Source organism: Erinaceus europaeus, chromosome 1 (genome assembly GCF_950295315.1).
Source record: "Erinaceus europaeus chromosome 1, mEriEur2.1, whole genome shotgun sequence".
Lineage (NCBI taxonomy): Eukaryota > Metazoa > Chordata > Mammalia > Eulipotyphla > Erinaceidae > Erinaceus > Erinaceus europaeus.
This window is the reverse complement of record NC_080162.1, coordinates 81,883,239-81,899,651: the sequence shown is the minus strand read 5'-3', so window position 1 is coordinate 81,899,651 and position 16,413 is coordinate 81,883,239. Positions and strand designations below refer to the sequence as shown.

The 16,413-nt window shown below is 48.0% G+C and overlaps 1 protein-coding gene across 4 annotated transcripts in view; it reads right to left on the bottom strand.

Annotated features, from left to right (window-relative positions):
- Positions 1-557: 557 nt before the first annotated feature.
- Positions 558-16,413, bottom strand: part of ARHGAP40 (Rho GTPase activating protein 40) — a 64,831-nt gene continuing 48,975 nt past the window's right edge. For 3 of the 4 annotated variants that reach the window (XM_060189922.1, XM_060189911.1, XM_060189928.1), the window contains 6 exons: positions 14,379-14,461; positions 10,939-11,145; positions 6,946-7,086; positions 6,041-6,213; positions 4,916-4,968; positions 558-1,681 (listed from right to left, as the gene is read on the bottom strand). In XM_060189922.1, the coding sequence (XP_060045905.1) occupies positions 1,590-1,681; positions 4,916-4,968; positions 6,041-6,213; positions 6,946-7,086; positions 10,939-11,145; positions 14,379-14,461 (749 nt within the window). In that variant the 3' untranslated portion in view covers positions 558-1,589. The remainder of the gene's footprint in view (positions 1,682-4,915; positions 4,969-6,040; positions 6,214-6,945; positions 7,087-10,938; positions 11,146-14,378; positions 14,462-16,413) is intronic. The other variant, XM_060189916.1, reaches the window with a different exon arrangement.

Below are 16,413 nucleotides of genomic sequence, written 5' to 3'. Positions count from 1 at the left end.
TAGTAACCATAACCTTATGGCAACCAGACCCTAAGCAATTAGTACAAGTCTGATCCTTTAACCTTGCAGCCTCTGCTTCTACAATGACACTTTTTGCACTCAAGCCTGCACCCCCCTATAGAAGCTTGTATCGTCTCTTTGTTCATGGGCAGAGTTATGACAATGATCTGAGAGCTCCTGGCCCGTGCATAAATAAAAGGCTCCTTTCTTTGTCCACCCACCTCAGTTTCAGTCATCCTAATTATTAATAGAGTTCCTTAATAAGTAACTGAGGCTCGCACGTCCTGAAGAGACCAGCCCAGTCCAGGGAAAGGAGGAAGAGAGAGAGACCTGGGATGTCAGGAGGTGAGAAGAGTAGGGGGAGAATGAGAGTCCCCCTTCAGAGACTCTTGTCATGGCTCCAGCTAGCCTCGCCTACCCAGAATTCTCCAGCTGGTTACAGGTCCAAGATGTGGCTGTAACTACCTTGGCCAGAGCAGGGGACAGAATAGTCAGGCATTTTCATCACTAGTTCCTGAGCTCATTCTACACCCTTCAGAGCCTGGCTGAGGCATAAACCTAGGTGAAGTAGATGTGATCTTTAATGTGTGCCATTCATATTTAAACACTGAAAATAATACAGTACAAAATAACAGGTCTGTACGAAGCAATGCTTAGAACACGAGAGCTGTGAAAAGGGCTTTTTCCTCTTCCCAGGTCTTCCAGGGCCTCAGTTGGCCCCAGTGCTTCTCAATTTTTTTAAAAATATATTTATTTATTTATTCCCTTTTGTTGCCCTTGTTGTTTTATTATTGTAGTTATTACTGTTGTAGTGATTGATGTCGTTGCTGTTCGATAGGACAGAGAGAAATGGAGAGAGGAGGGGAAGACAGAGAGGGGGAGAGAAAGAGAGACACCTGCAGACCTGCTTCACCGCCTGTGAAGCGACTCCCCTGCAGGTGGGGAGCCGAGGGCTCGAACCAGCTTAACTCCAGTCCTTGGGCTCTGCGTCACCTGCACTTCACTTGCTGCACTACCACCTGGCTCTTTTTTTTTTTTTTTTTTTTACTAGAATACTGCTCAGCTCTAGCTAATGATGATGCTGGGGACTGAACCTGGACCTCAGAGTCTCAGGCATCAAAGTCCTTTTGCATCACCATGACAGTCTCACCTGGCTGCCTCTTGTCTTTCAAGGGATGTGAGAGGGCAAGGCACTTGCCCAAGGGCACAAAGCTCTAAGCCCTGGAGACCTTGTAAAACCACTTACAAAACTTTTTTTTTCTTGGGATGGGAACAGCTTCTTCCTGGAACTGCCTTGTTTAATTCTCCTTGGGGCTGTGGCTCAAAGTCCATGGAGACCCAAGTCCTCCCAGCTATCACAGAGCACATCTGGCAGAAACACCAGAGTCCTGGGGACTGAGGAGTGCATGTGACTGTGTGTGTGAGCCTGCAGGGAGGGGATAGTCCCAGCCCCCAGTCCAGGTGTGATCTGAGAGGTTTTTAGAGAAGGCTCCTGGGGGAGAGAGAGAGAGGTCCACTTCCACGTGCTCCTGTGCTGGGTACAGTGGCTCAGAGTCTGCAGGGCCAGGCAGGGTTGTGGCACCCAGAGCTTAGGTGGGGCTCTGTTTAAGTACCCACTCCCCGTGGGGGTTGGCTCGGTATAGATCTAAGAGATAGGCATCTGGATCCAGGCGATGCTCCCCTGTAGGAAGAAAGGGTGAGAGGTTGAGGGGTAGTTGTGGGGGAAACTGCTGGCCTGCCCAGAGTCCTTTAGTGGCCAACGTACCTCCCTCTTACTCACCCCCAGCCCCCAACCTACCCCTTTCTCTGGGAGCTCTGGCCTCCCTTCTGGGTGCTACATTTCTCCCCAGGGCAGGCCACAGTGATGTGCCTCCAAAGGAAGGACTGGGAAGGCTGAATATGTTACAATACACAAGGAGCTGAGTTCTAGCCCCCACTCTCCACCTGTAGGGAAGAAGCTTCAGAAGTGGTGAAGCAGGTCTGCAGGTGTCTCCCTTTCTCCCTCTCTGTCTCCCCTCCCTCTCAATTTCTCTCTGTCCTGTTCAATAAAACAGAAGGGGGTAGGGGAGAGGAAAAAATGGCCTCCAGGAGCCATGGACTTATAGTGCTGGCACCAAGATCCAGTATAACCCTAGTGGCAATAAAAAAAAAATCAAATAAATATAATTAAAAAACAGAAAGAACTTTGCCAGTTAGTGCCCCACCCCTTGGTGGAGCACATCGAGGCTGGGCTTCACTTGAGCCACAGCCTGGCTGGACTCCCCCTTGGCAACCCCTCCCTGCCTTGAAAGCCTTTGCCCAAAGAGCACCCCTTCCATGTGTCCTAAAGCCTTATCTTGGCCTCTGTGTCTTGGCTCATTATTCTCAAAGAGTGATCCCTGCACTAGCAGCTGTTGTAACACCTGGGAACTTAGAAATGCAGATTCCCGGGGCCTTGCCCTCTGGATCCTAATAGCTTCCTGGAGTTTTTGATACACAGCTCAATCCTGAGAAGCACTGCTCTAGATACAACTGGAGCAGGGGAGACAGCATAATGGTTACGCAAAATAGTAATAATAATAATAACTTTCTTGTCTGAAGCTCTGAGCTCCCAGGTTTGATCCCCAGCACCACTACAAGCCAGAGATGAGAAGTGCTCTGGTCTCTTTTTCTCTGTGTATCTTTCCCTTTGTATCTGTCATTGAAATAAAGGAAAAATAAAAAAAAAAAGCTTTTTTAAAAAAAATAAAAAGACTGTGAGTCAGGTAGTAGCACAGCATGGTGCAAAGTGCAAGGCACAAGGATCCTGGTTCGAGCCCCCGGCTCCCCACCTGCAGGGGAGTCACTTCACCAGCAGTGAAGCAGGTCTGCAGGTGTCTATCTTTCTCTCCCCCTCCTCTTTCCATTTCTCTCTGTCCTATCCAACAATCTAACAACCACAGCAACAATAGTAACTACAACAATAAAAAGAAACAACCAGGGCAACAAAAGGGAATAAATAAATAAGTAAATATTTAAAAAGTTTAAATAAATAAAGAGAGAGATGCATCTCAGAACAGCTGCCCATCTGTGGCCCCCAAAAGCCAGGGGTCTTGGGGTTGGGTGATGGTGCACCTGGTTGAGTGCACATGTTACAATGTGCAAGGACCCAGGTTCGAACCCCTGGTTTCCACCTGCAAGGGGAAAGCTTTGCCAGTGGTGAAGCAGGGCTGCAGGTGTCTCTCTCCCTCTCTATCTCCCCTTCCCTCTTGATTTCTTGCTGCCTCTATCCAATAAATAAATAAAGATAATAAAAATAATTTAAAATAAGCAAAGCAATTGCACATCAAAAGAAACCACTACCCAAACCAAGAGACCCCTCACAGAATGGGAGAAGATCTTTACATGCCATCCATCAGACAAGAGGCTAATAATAACTAAAATATATAAAGAGCTTGCCAAACTCAACTACAAGAAAACAAATGATGTCATCCAAAAATGGAGAGAGGACATGGACAGAATATTCACCACAGAAAAGATCCAAAAGGTTGAGAAACACATGAAAAACTGCTTCAAGTCTTTGATTGTTAGAGAAATGCAAATAAAGACAACAATGAGATACCACTTCACTCCTAGAGAATGTCATACATCAGAAAAGGTAATAGCAACAAATGCTGGAGAGGGTGTGGGGTCAAAGGAACCCTCCTACACTGCTGGTGGGAATGTCAATTGGTCCATCCTCTGTGGAGAACAGTCTGGAGAACTCTCAGAAGGCTAGAAATGGACCTACCCTATGACCCTGCAATTCCTCTCCTGGGGATATATCCTAAGGAACTCAACACATCCATCCAAAAAGATCTGTGTACACATATGTTCTTAGCAGCACAATTTGTAATAGCCACAGCCTGGAAGTAACCCAGGTATCCAACAACAGATGAATGGCTGAGCAAGTTGTGGTATATATACACAATGGAATACTACTCAGCTATTAAAAAGGTGACTTCACCGTTTTCAGTCGATCTTGGATGGACCTTGAAAAAATAATCTTAAGTGAAATAAGTCATAAATAGAAGGATGAGTATGGGATGATGATCTCACTCTCAGGCAGAAGTTGAAAAACAAGATTAGAAGCGAAAACACAAGTAGAACCAGAACTGGAGTTGGCATATTGCACCAAAGTAAAAGACTCTGGGTTGGGTGGGGAGTAGAATACAGGTCCAAAAAGGATGACAGAGGACCTAGTGGGGGTTGTAATGTTATATGGAAAACTGGGAAATGTTATACATGTACAAACTACTGGCTTTACTGTTGAGTGTAAAAACATAATTCCCCAATAAAGAAATTTAAAAAATAAAATTAAAATAAGCAAAGCAAAACATAGAGGCAAAACCCTTCGGGGGGAAAAAAAAGCCAGGGGTCTCTCCAAACTGGGCATGATATGTGCTTATAGAATTCCTCTATAGGCTTGGTTCCATGGTGGAGTGGGTGACATCAAGAGATGTCACTTTCACTGCTGCTACTGACCACCTTCATTTGAAACAAAAGGTCCTGGGACCAGGCAGTGATATACTTGGTTGAGAGCACACATTACTGTGCACAAAGATCCAAGTTCAAGCCCCCCTTCCCACCTGCACAGGGGACAAGCTTCACAAGTGGTGCAGCAGTACTACAGGTGTCTCTCTGTCACCCCTCTCTATCTCCTCCTAGTCCCTCTCAATTTCTCTGTCCCATAAAATACAAGAAAAATACAATAAAAAGTCCTGCCCTTTCCACAAATGAGGCCACTGTAGGCCAAACTCCGGACACCAACAGGGAGTCTAGATCTGGCACAGGTGGACCCTTCACCTCACAGCAGGTTGCCCCTGGCCTCTGGCCTCCCAAGGTCTGTTGGGAAGGCTGGCGTCAGCCTCCAGGGAGCCTTTCGGAACTCAAAATTACCCCCCCAAAGTAAACTTACGGATATTTCCTCCAACTTCATAGAGGAGGATGGCGGCTGACCTCATGGGCCTGCTGTAAGAGAGAGAGAGAGAAGCCTGCTGAATTATTCTTTCCATGTCAGGAAGACCCATGGTTGCTTACAGATCCAGACCTGGAAGGGGTGATCTTCACTGGTTTTTGGTCCCAGAAAGTAGGAGAAACAGAAGGACCAACTAACACTGATGTAGGAGCCCAGATATAGAGAAGGTCAGGCACCATGGATACCCCCTCTGCTGGATGTCTGAATGGGACTGTGAGGGTGGTGGGGTGGGAGGTAACTAGTGGCAACAGGAGTCTGCTGGGTGGGGAAAATTCAGAATGGAGGTAAATGATGGCTGTTGTATGATGATGCATGAGGATTATCATTGTCATGCAGCTATGAATGTCTTGAGCTCATTTCCGGGATCTGACTTTGATTTGCTGTGTATTTGGGCCTCAGTTTACCCATCAGGACAAGGAGGAACTGGACCAGACACTTGTTAAGGACTGAGAGTCCAAGAGATCCTTGTGTCCGTGCACTGAGGTGGCTCCTGGTAGCTCAGGCTGTTTCTGATATCTTGGGAATGACAGTTGCATATCAACCCCAAAGTTTCCCTTTGAGCTCTTTGGCCATGCTGCCTCAGGACCTTTGCTCATGCAGCTTTCTGTGCTCACCCCCACCCCCAGACCACACTAGGTACCTTGTTACATTCGCATCCTTCCAGGTATTTCTTACAATTTCCTATAACACCATTTGCTCTTTCATTTGTAGCTATTTGACTCCTGTCTCTTCCACATGAGCTGTGTGCATTTAGATCTGGGGCCCTGTCTTTTTTCATTATTAACTGACTGCAGGGTAGCTGTTCTCTAGTAGGTCTTCATTAAATGCCTGATAAACAAATGGTTTAATAATGGTGGCAATTATCATTATTACTCAGAGCCAAGACACTCTCTGTAAAGGCTGGAGAAACCAACTCTGACCAAGCCAGAGATGAGCCCAAGGCAGCCTTAGAACATATGCAAACTCCCTTCCAAGAGGGAGGTTCAGCTTTGAGATGCTGAGTCCTTGCACCCCAATCGTGCTCCTTGTAGGGGAGGGGCTCCTTCCTTTCGAGGTGTCCCTTACCTTAGGGCCAGACAATGGTCCTCATCCTTGCCGCCCTTTTGACCCTGTGAGCCAGGCTGAAGGTGCTCTGTGAATTGCCTGAGGACATGAACTACTTTGGTGCTAGGGGTCAGGGGCACCTCCAGGGGGTCCTTGATAGACCAGGCCACCTGGATCTTTGCCACTTTGGGAGCCTGCAGAGAAAAAGCCAGATCCAGACATTTAGGCAGACACACGAAATTCAGATGCGTATCCACAGATACACATGCATGTATTTGCACAAACACCCACACTAAAATCATACCATGTACACATACACACCAAGCACTGGGCACAGATCATACCACATCCACACACACACAGCAGTCTTTGGGGTGTGCTTCCTCACATAGACACGGGCAAGAGACATACTGCCAACATAGATCCATGCTCACACACAACGGAATGCGTGCAACGCAGCCACAGATGCATGCCTGCAGATTCATGCAGACACTCGTCACCCACACTCATTGTGTACAAAACGGCATGGGTCAGTTACTCCATTCTGCATTTTAGGTAAGAAACCCTGCTCAGAACTCATTTCCGGAGCACTCAGCATCGCACCCCACAGAGACCTTCATTTTCCCAGCCCTCGATCAGACACAAAAGATACTGTCTGAAATGGGCAGGAGAGACAGACTGGTGTGGTGCTTCACACCAGTTCCTCCTTCAACCTTATTAATTCCCACTCAGTTTTTAAGACAACGCCTCCTGAGTCGCTGCGACGGGGTAGGAGCGCCCCCTGGTGGCCACACTCGGCAGCGTATGGCGACTTGGTAGCAAAAAGCTAGGAAAGGGCTGCTCCTCCCCAGCCACCCCCACCGCCCGCCCAGGGAATGGAGCTGAAGGGGCCTGGGCTAGAGGGCAAGGGGGGTGATGTGGCTCACCGCCTCTGGGTCAGCCCACATCTGCTCGCGGTCTGCGTGTGTCCTACGCAGCCAGGTTTTGAGGCCCCCATCACAGAGCTGGGAACGCCGCGTGCTGCTGTCATTTAATTTTCGCACCTGAGCCACCAGGAAAGAGGCAACCTGAGCAGAAAGGTGGATTTTTTTTTTATTAAACGACTAAAGCTTTAATAAGATGTGGATTAAAGGAACATTCCTCAACTTAGGAAAGAAAAAAAAAAAAAAAAGACCGATAGGCGGCCGGGCAGTAGCACACTGGGTAAAGTGCACATAGTGCGAAGCGCAAAGACTAGCGCAGGGATCCCGGTTCGAGCCCGCAGCTCCCCATCTGCAAGGGGGTCATTTTACAAATGGTGAAGTAGGTCTGCAGGTATCTCTCTCTCTCTCTCTGTCTGTCTTCCCCTCCTCTCTCAGTTTCTCTCTGTCCTATCCAACAACAACAGTGGAAAAGAGATGGCCGCCAGGAGCAGCAGATTCGGAGCCCCAGCGACAACCCTGGATGCAAAACCAAAACAAAACAAAAAACCAAATACCTATATACAACAAATCTATAGTCAGCATCACACTCAATGGTGAGAAACTAAATGATTTTGATCTAAGATGATCAGCAATAAGACAAGTCTGTCCATCACCATGGTCCTGGAACTTCTAGCCATTGTAGTTAAGTAAGAAAAAGAGATAGGGGCCGGGTGGTGGCACACCTGGTTAAGTCCACATGTTACAATGTGCAAAGACCTGGGTTTGAGCCCCCAGTCCCCACCTGCAGGGGGAAAGCTTTGCAAGTGGTGAAGCAGTGCTGCAGGTGTCTCTCTTTCCCTCTACCTCCCCCTACCCTCTCAAGTTCCGGCTGTCTCTATCAATAAATAAAGATTTAAAAATTTTAAAAAAGACATAAAAGGAATATAAATTGGAAAAGTGTAAGTAAAACTATCTACTACTGTTTGCAGATGACATGATAGTATACATGAGAAAATCCAAAATAACACAATAGAGAACTCTGAGAAATTATTTAGTAGAATAGTAAGGTGGCAGGCTATGAGGTTTATTTTTTCAATGTTTTATTTTTGTTTATTCTGGCTTTTTTCCTTTTTTTTTTTTGTTACCCTTGTTGCTTTATCATTGTTGTGGTCATTATTGTTGTTATTCATGTCATTGTTGTTGGATAGGACAGAGAGAAATGGAAGACAGAGAGAGGGAAAGAAAGACACTAGCAGACCTGCTACACTGCCCGTGAAGTGACACCCCCGCAGGTGGGGAGCTGGGGGATCCAACCGGGATTCCTATGCTAGTCTTTGAGCTTTGCGCCATGTGTGCTTAACCACTGCGCTACCACCTGACCCCCGTTTATTCTGAATAGAGACAGAAATTGAGAAGAAAGGGAAGACATAAAGGGAGGGAGAGAATGAGAAAGAGACCAAGAAAGAGAGAGACCTGCATCCCTGCTTCACCACTCATGAAGCTTTCCCCATGTAGGTAGGGGCCAGGGGCTTGAACCTGGATCCTTGTGCACTGTAATATGTGCGCTTAACCAGGTAAGCTACCACACAGACCCCAGGCTATAACGTTTACATATAAAAGTAGGTGGCATTTTCTGGATTTCTTGTTCTTCTGGCTTATTGTTTTACAGAAAGAAGAATCTTAACAGGGACATGGAGCTGGGGGTGAGCAGCAGAGCCTACTGGTGTCATTGTGGCTTCCCCCACAGTTCAGCACCACACACCCAGGATTTAGCAGTACATGTGTGTTGAACCAGGGGGGCTGAAGCACTTATTTGGGGGTGGAAGTCATCGAGCCCATAGAATGGGTCATGGACTAGAGCCTCTGAGGGCAAAGCCTGCCCTTGGGCTCAGTGGACAAGGTCTTCCCCAGACAGAGATCAGAGGGTCTGGTAGGTAGACTTGCTGTGGGACAAGCTGTTCACTGGCATGCACGGGGCAGGGGTGTTCCCAAGAACCCTCTGAGGTGAATGAAGGCCGAGAGCCCCTTACCCATCTTACATGAAGTGATTCCCACAGAGACCCCAGTGTACCCCATAATTCCTCTGGACTGGGAGCCAGCAGAGTGTGGTGTGTCCAGACTGCATAATAAAGATGGCTGTGCTGGGGCCTGAGAGAATCCCACTCCATCCTGTGTGACACCTGGCGGGCTGATGCACATGGCAGGGGTGGGGTGGGAGGAGGAGGCTACAGAGTGTGTGTGGGGGGGGGGGGGAATCTCCTGCTTCACTTTATGCTCATCAGTGTTGGGTGGAACTTTCACAAGGAGGAGCTGAGGTATTTCTTCAATATTCTAAACTCCCTACCATAAAAGGCACCCTCATTACTGTTGTCTAATGTGTTGTAAGTCACCCCGGAGCTGAAGAAGCACCTGGAAGAATGGACTCATGGGAACACAGGGCTGTGCCTGCATAGGGCAGGGACACAGACTTTTTAACAGAGGAGCTGACTGTTTAACTAGGCGATGAGCCTGAGGTCACCAGGTCACAAGGAACTCCAGGGAGTCGGGCGGTAGCACAACAGGTTAAGCACACACAGCACAAAGCACAAGGACCGGCATAAGTATCCCGGTTCGAGCCCCCGGCTCCCCACCTGCAGGGGAGTCGCTTCACAGGCAGTGAAGCAGGCCTGCAGGTGTCTGTCTTTCTCTCCCCCTCTCTGTCTTCCCCTCCCCTCTCCATTTCTCTCTGTCCTATCCAACAACGACAACAATGATAACGACAATAATAAAACAACAAGGGCAACAAAAGGTAATAAATAAATATAAAAAATAATAATAAATAAAGAAATTATATATATATATATATAAAAGGAACTCCAGGCAGAGTACATTGCATGAGAAAAAAAACAATCCACAAAGATGTGAAGGGCAGGGTCACAGCTGTGGTGTACAGATCTCAAAGATCTGGGCATGGTGGGGAGAAACTGAGAAGAGAGAGAGATTCACAGGCAGTTTCTGGGATTAAAAAAAGAAAAATCTATCAGGGAGCAGGTGGCAACACACCCAATAGAGTACAAACTTTACTGTATGAGGACCCAGGTTCAAGGCCCCAACTCCCACCTACAGGTGAGGGAAGCTTCATGTGCAGGTGCCTCTTCTCTCTCGCCTTCCTTCCCTCCCTCTCTCTGTCTCTGTCAGTAAAAGAAAGAAGAAAGGGGAGTCGGACGGTAGCTCAGTGGGTTAAGCGCACATGGAGCAAAGCACAAGAACTGGCTAAGGATCCTGGTTCGAGCCCCCGGCTCCCCACCTGCAGGGAGCCGCTTCACAGGCGGTGAAGCAGGTCTGTAGGTGTCTGTCTTTCTCTCCCCCCCCTCTGTCTTCCCCTCCTCTCTCCATTTCTCTCTGTCCTGTCCAACAGCAACATCAATAACAACAACAATAATAACCACAACAACAATAAAACAACAAGGGCAAAAAAAGGAAATTAAATAAATAAATATAAAAAATTTTTTTAAAAAGAAAGAAGAAAGGAAACAATGGTCAGTGGGAGCAGGACCAGTGTAGCTGTGCAGGCACCAAGCCCCAGTGATAATCCTGGTAGACAAAAATCTATCTTAATGACTATGGATAGAAGCAGGGGTAGGAGGGGGGGGATAAAGAAAGGTGAATGGATAGATAAATGGGTGGAGGAATGGATGACTGTATAGGCAGATGGTGGCAGTTATACTGATGACAGGTGAGTGGGTGGATGGAAGGAAGGAAAAAAAGGAGAGAGGGATTAAAAGGTGACTAAATGGAATGACAAAGGCTTCCTGTTTCTTGAGGAAGTGAAGGGAATCAGCGTTGGTGACGGGTGGGAGTCTCTGGTGCTGGAGGTGTTCTCAATGCTCCTGTTCCACCCCAGCTTTCACCATCTGGACCCACAATCCTCCATGGCAAGGACATCAAGGTCGCTAGAGGACAGGGACCTGCCCTCCTCCCACCCCCACTCCCTCGGTGGACAGCCCTCCCCTGCCCTCAGCCGCCCAGCACACTCACCGTCCAGAGCAGGTCCTGGTACTGCACCATCATCTGCACAACCTCGGCTGCCCCCTCGGCCAGCTGCTTCTCCTTGCCCTTGGAGAGTTTGGGGGGCCGCCCTCGGTGCAGGAAGAGATTAGGGGCCATTACCGTGGAAACGTTCCACAGGCTCATCTTGTTGCTCTTCTCTCGGGCCACCACCTTCCTGAGGAATTCCAGGAGTGCCTGGGGGAGCAGAGCCTTCCTCACACCTTGGCTTGTCCCTGCTGCTCCCTCTCCTCCCCAGAACTTCCTGCTGCACAGCTTAGGAGGACTTGGGTGGAGCCAGGAAATGGGTCTCAGTTTCAGTTTGTCACCAGACCACACCAGCGAATCTCTGCATGTCCAGTTTCCCACCCTGCACAATGTGGCCCCATCCTTCCCCTTCTCTGCTCCCTTGAGGTGAGGAGTCAGACTCCAGCCTCCAGGCAGAAAGAGCCAGAGCTCTGGGAAGTGGGTCTTTTCCCAGAAATCCCCAGCACAGTTCTTTGTGAGGATCTGTCCACAATTCAAAGGGAAGAACAGGGAAGCAGAAAGTAAGAATAAGAAAGACCTTAAGACGGAAAGTGAGCAGCTTCCCTCCTTGTGTCCCTGGCCCTTCAGGTCCTGTGGGTTTTGTCATCTGACTGAGTCCTCAAAATTCAGTAAAGTGGGTTCTCCCTTTGTATTCATTTTGCAGAAAAACAAACTGTATCTTAGCGAATATGCCCAAGGCCACATAATGAAGAATGAGGAAAGAATGAGAGATAGAACAGTAGGAAGATGAATGGATGAAGACAGAAAAAAGAAAGGAAGACACAAAGATGGACTGCTGGTTTCAAAGGAGAAAGGCAGTGAGGGAGGAAGTGGAGGAAGGAGGAAGAGAGACAGAGACAGATAGAGGGGCTGGGAGTTGAGTGCATAGATAACAATGCACAAGGACCCAGGTTCGAGCCCTGGTCCCCACCTACAGAGTTGCAACAGTCTCTCTGTCTCTATCACCCTCTTCCCTCTCGATTTATGGCTGTTTATCCATTAAACAAATAAATGAATGAATGAATAAATAAATATAATAGAGACAGAGACTGAGAAGGCCTAAGCTGAGCACCTACAGATTGCTTCTAACTTCCCAAGTACTTCCTCCTCTAATTCTTAAACAACTACACAAGCTGCTGCTATTATCTTCAGTTTACTGAAAGGGAAAGAGAGGCTCAAAGAGGCTGTTCATTGTCCAGCCAGCCTGGAGGCACAGGAGTGGCAGTCCCCAGAGCCCACCTCTGTTAATTAACAGCCTCTTTTGGGTCCTCCCATGTCCCCATCACATAAGAACCCCAGCAGACCTGGGCCCTCCTCACAGCCTCACCTGGAAGTAATATACATCTCAGATTTGATCAAAAATAGCCAGAGGGTAAGGAGAATTAAGAGAAGGCTGCACACCCAGCCCTCTCCCCCAGCCTCCAGCATCCACTTCCATACCACACATGGGAGGTCCCTAGACTTCCCTGGGCAGATGACCCCACCAACGTGTCCTGGAGCCCTGCTTCCCCAGAGCCCTTCCCCACTAGGGAAAGAGAGAGACAGGCTGGGAGTATGGATCGACCTGTCAACGCCCATGTTCAGCGGGGAAGCAATTACAGAAGCCAGACCTTCCACCTTCTGCACCCCATAATGTCCCTTGATCCATACTCCCAGAGGGATAAAGAATAGGAAAGCTAACAGGGAGGGGATGGGATATGGAGTTCTGGTGGTGGGAATTGTGTGGAGTTATACCCCTCTTATCCTATGGTTTTTGTCAGTGTTTCCTTTTTATAAATAAAAATTTTTTAAAAAAGGAATGTTTCCCAAAGTGGTTCCCCACAGAGAACCAGCTAGAGGTCCCTGACTGGCCCAGTTAGGAAAGATGTGCTGCAATGCAAGGTTTATCTCACCCCAACCTGAGAGTCGCAGACACTGAGAACTCTTACAGGAAAGGAGGACCCTTCACCTTGTGCCATAACTCAGTGTCTCCCCAGTTATTTGCATATCAACCACCTTGCCCTGTGCCACCTGTTAGCACCACTCAGAGCTGGGGCTGGGCAGGGCCCAGTCTGGAAAACACTTCCTCCTTCATCTGCTTTCTTTTTGTTTTTCCTTACTGTCAAGGCTTCACTGGGACTTCATGCCTGCATGGTTCCATTGCTCTTTCTAACCATCTATCCATCCTGTGTCTTTCTTCCTTCTTTTTTTTTTTTTTGGGGGGGGGGGTTTGGTTTTGTCTTGTTCTTTTTTATTTCAGATAGAGAGTGAGTAATGCAGTGGGGGTGGGGGGAAAGGCAGGCAGCAATGCACCCAATCAAGAGCACATATGACTATGCGCCAGTACCCGGGTTTGAGACCTCACTCCCCATGTGCCAGAGAGAACACCTCTCCCTATCTCCTTCTCCCCTTTCAATTTCTAGCTGTCCTATAAAATAAAAAAATAAAATAAAAGGGAAAAATGGCCACTAGGAGCACTGGATTCATAGTGCTGGCACTAAGCCCCAGCAATAACCCTGGTGGCAAAAGAAAGAAATGAAAGAGAGAGGGGGTTGAGTGGTAGAGCAGCGGGTTAAGCGCATGTGGCGCAAAGCGCAAGGACAGGCGGAAGGATCCTGGTTGGAGCCCCCGGCTCCCTGCCTGCAAGGGAGTCACTTCACAGGTGGTGAAGCAGATCTGCAGGTGTCTGTCTTTCTCTCCCCCTCTTTTCCCCTCCTCTCTCCATTTCTCTCTGTCCTATCCAACAATGAACGACATCAACAACAACAATAATAACCACAACAAGGCTACAACAACAAGGACAACAAAAGGGGGAAAAATGGCCTCCGGGAGCAGTGGATTCATGGTGCAGGCACTGAGCCCCAGCAATAACCCTGGAGGCAAGAGAGAGAGAGAGAGAGAGAGAGAGAAGAGGAGCAGCTACATTATAGCACTGCTTCACCAGTACAAAAGCTTCTTCTTTGTGTGGTGCTACCATGTAGTGGTGGGGCCTTGTACATGACATAGTGTTAGTTCTACCAGGTGAACCATCCCCCTGGCTCCTCATTTGCTTTATTTTAAAATTTATTTTATTCAGAGAGGCTAGAGCACTGCTCAGCTTGGCTTATGGTGATGCAGGGGATTGAACTTGAATCCACAGAGCCTCAGGCATGAAAGTTTTTTGCAGAACCATTAATTATGCTGTCTCCCTAGCCCACATCTGCTTTCATTAGAGAAAAAGGTCTTTCCCTATTGAGGACAATTATTGTACCCTGGCACCTGACAGAGTCACTGCATGAAGGCATGAATAAATGAATGGATGGATGGACGGATGGATGGATAAATGAATGAATGGATGAATGAATGAATAAATGAATGAATGCTGTGACACTGTCCCTGTGGCTGTGGGCTAAATGATAAGAGTGAGGGCAGCCAGGGTGACTTACCTTCAGAACATTCCTGTTGGGCTCCGGGAGGATCAGGATGAGCAAATGCAGGGCCTGCAGACGCTGCTTCAGGTCGGGGATATCTATGGAAGAGGGTCCTGGGTCTCCATGGAGGCTCAGGGACTATCACCTGCCCGCCCATAGGCCGTTATTGGGCATCAGAAATCCTAGAGGAGGAAGTCTTCTTCACAGGTAATTGCCCCCTAGTCTGGTGTCACTCAGTACCTCTCAAGCACTGGTCTCATGGCTACTACTGTATGTGACTAGCCCATACTCACATACACACATGCACACACACGTGCACACATACATACACACACACACACACATGCACACAGAGTCTGAGAGCTATCGCTCATGATCAGAAGAAATGCAATGGACTGTTCAACTGTCCTGGAGAGAGAGAAGGCTTAAGGTAGGTAGGTTTATTTTTTATTCTAATTAATCATTATTATTATTATTATTATTTTGTATTGCAAAGACTTCAATGTGCTGGCTGGCTTTTTTTTTTTTTTTTAGATAGAGTGACAGTGACAGAGAGAAAGAAGGACAGATGGAAAGATGATACAGCAGTGAACTTATTACGTTTCACATGTAGAAAAGCAGGCTCACTATCCAGGTGAGCTATCTTCCCAGCTCTCTGTGTTTTGAGGCTTGAAAAGAAAGAGCAGCCTGTATCTGGGGCCAGGATCACCAGGGAGAAAGGGGTCTAAAATTTCAAGAAGCTCCCCAAAGTCAGGCTGGGCCCATCAGCTGGGAGCTAGCTGGGTCTGAGCAGAGTTCTGAGCAGGGAATCCTGGAGGACCAGCACTCAGGGGACTCCTGCAACCTGGAGTCCTGAGTGACATTGACTCATTCACCCTTTCACACAACAATTATCATCAAGCAGTGACGAGGTGTCCTGCTGCTGAACAGGGAGCCAGGACACAACAGTGAAGGTAATGGGCCACAGACTTGTTGAGTTTATGCTTTAGGCAGAGAACTCAGTAAGTCCAGTCACTAAGAAAACAGAACTGTGGTAATGGGCAGAGTCTGCATGGGCAGCCGTGCCAGGTGGGGAGGTGCTGACATTGTGCTGTGTCTGAAGGCCAAGAGCAGCAGGCAGCCACATGAGGGGGTGGGTGGGGCGTGCAGGGAGAGAGCAACAAGTGCCCAGACCCTGAAGAAGGAAAAGAAAAAGGGAGTGGGAAGGGGGCAAGCGGAGGGTGGGGAGGGCCCTGGGGAAGTGAGAGTTCACTATAGGGGGTTGAAACACTGAGAAGGGGTAGAGTAGAGTGCCCAAGATATGATCTGTATTTTTATTTGTTTTTAAAAATACTTTATTTATTTTACTTATTGGAAAGAGAATTTGAGAGGGAAGGGGAAGGTAGAAAGTGGGGAATAAGGAGTCGGGCGGTAGCACAGTGGGCTAAGTGCACGTGGCACAAAGTGCAAGGACCAGATCAAGGATCCTGGTTCCAACCCCCAGCTCCCCACCTGCAGGGGAGTCAATTCACAAACAGTGAAGCAGGTCTGCAGGTGTCTTTCTCTCCCCCTCTCTGCCTTCCCCTCCTCTATCCATTTCTCTCTGTCCTATCCAACAACAATGACATCAATAATAACTACAACAATAAAACAACAAGGGTAACAAAAGGGAATAAATAAATATTTAAAAAAGAAAAAAAGAGGGGAATAAGGGGGCTGGGCAGTGACACACGGGGTTAAGTGCACATAGTACTAAGCATAAGGACCTGCACAAGGATCCCAGTTCGAGCCTCTGGTTCTCCACCTGCAGAGGGGTTGCTTCACAAGTGGTCAAGCAGGCCTGCAGGTGTCTCTCTCTTTCTCTCTTTTTCTCCCCCTCCCTCTTTTCTTCCTTATAGTCCCCCTCTTTTTTCTTTTTTCTTTTTTCTGCCTCTAGAATTGTTGCTGGGACTTGGTGCCTGCACTGCAAATCCACTACTGCTCCTATGGCCATTTTTTTTTTCAATTTTTTGGACAGGACAGAGAAAAATTGAGAGGGGAGGTGGGGAGAGAGGGGGGTTATGGAGAGAGA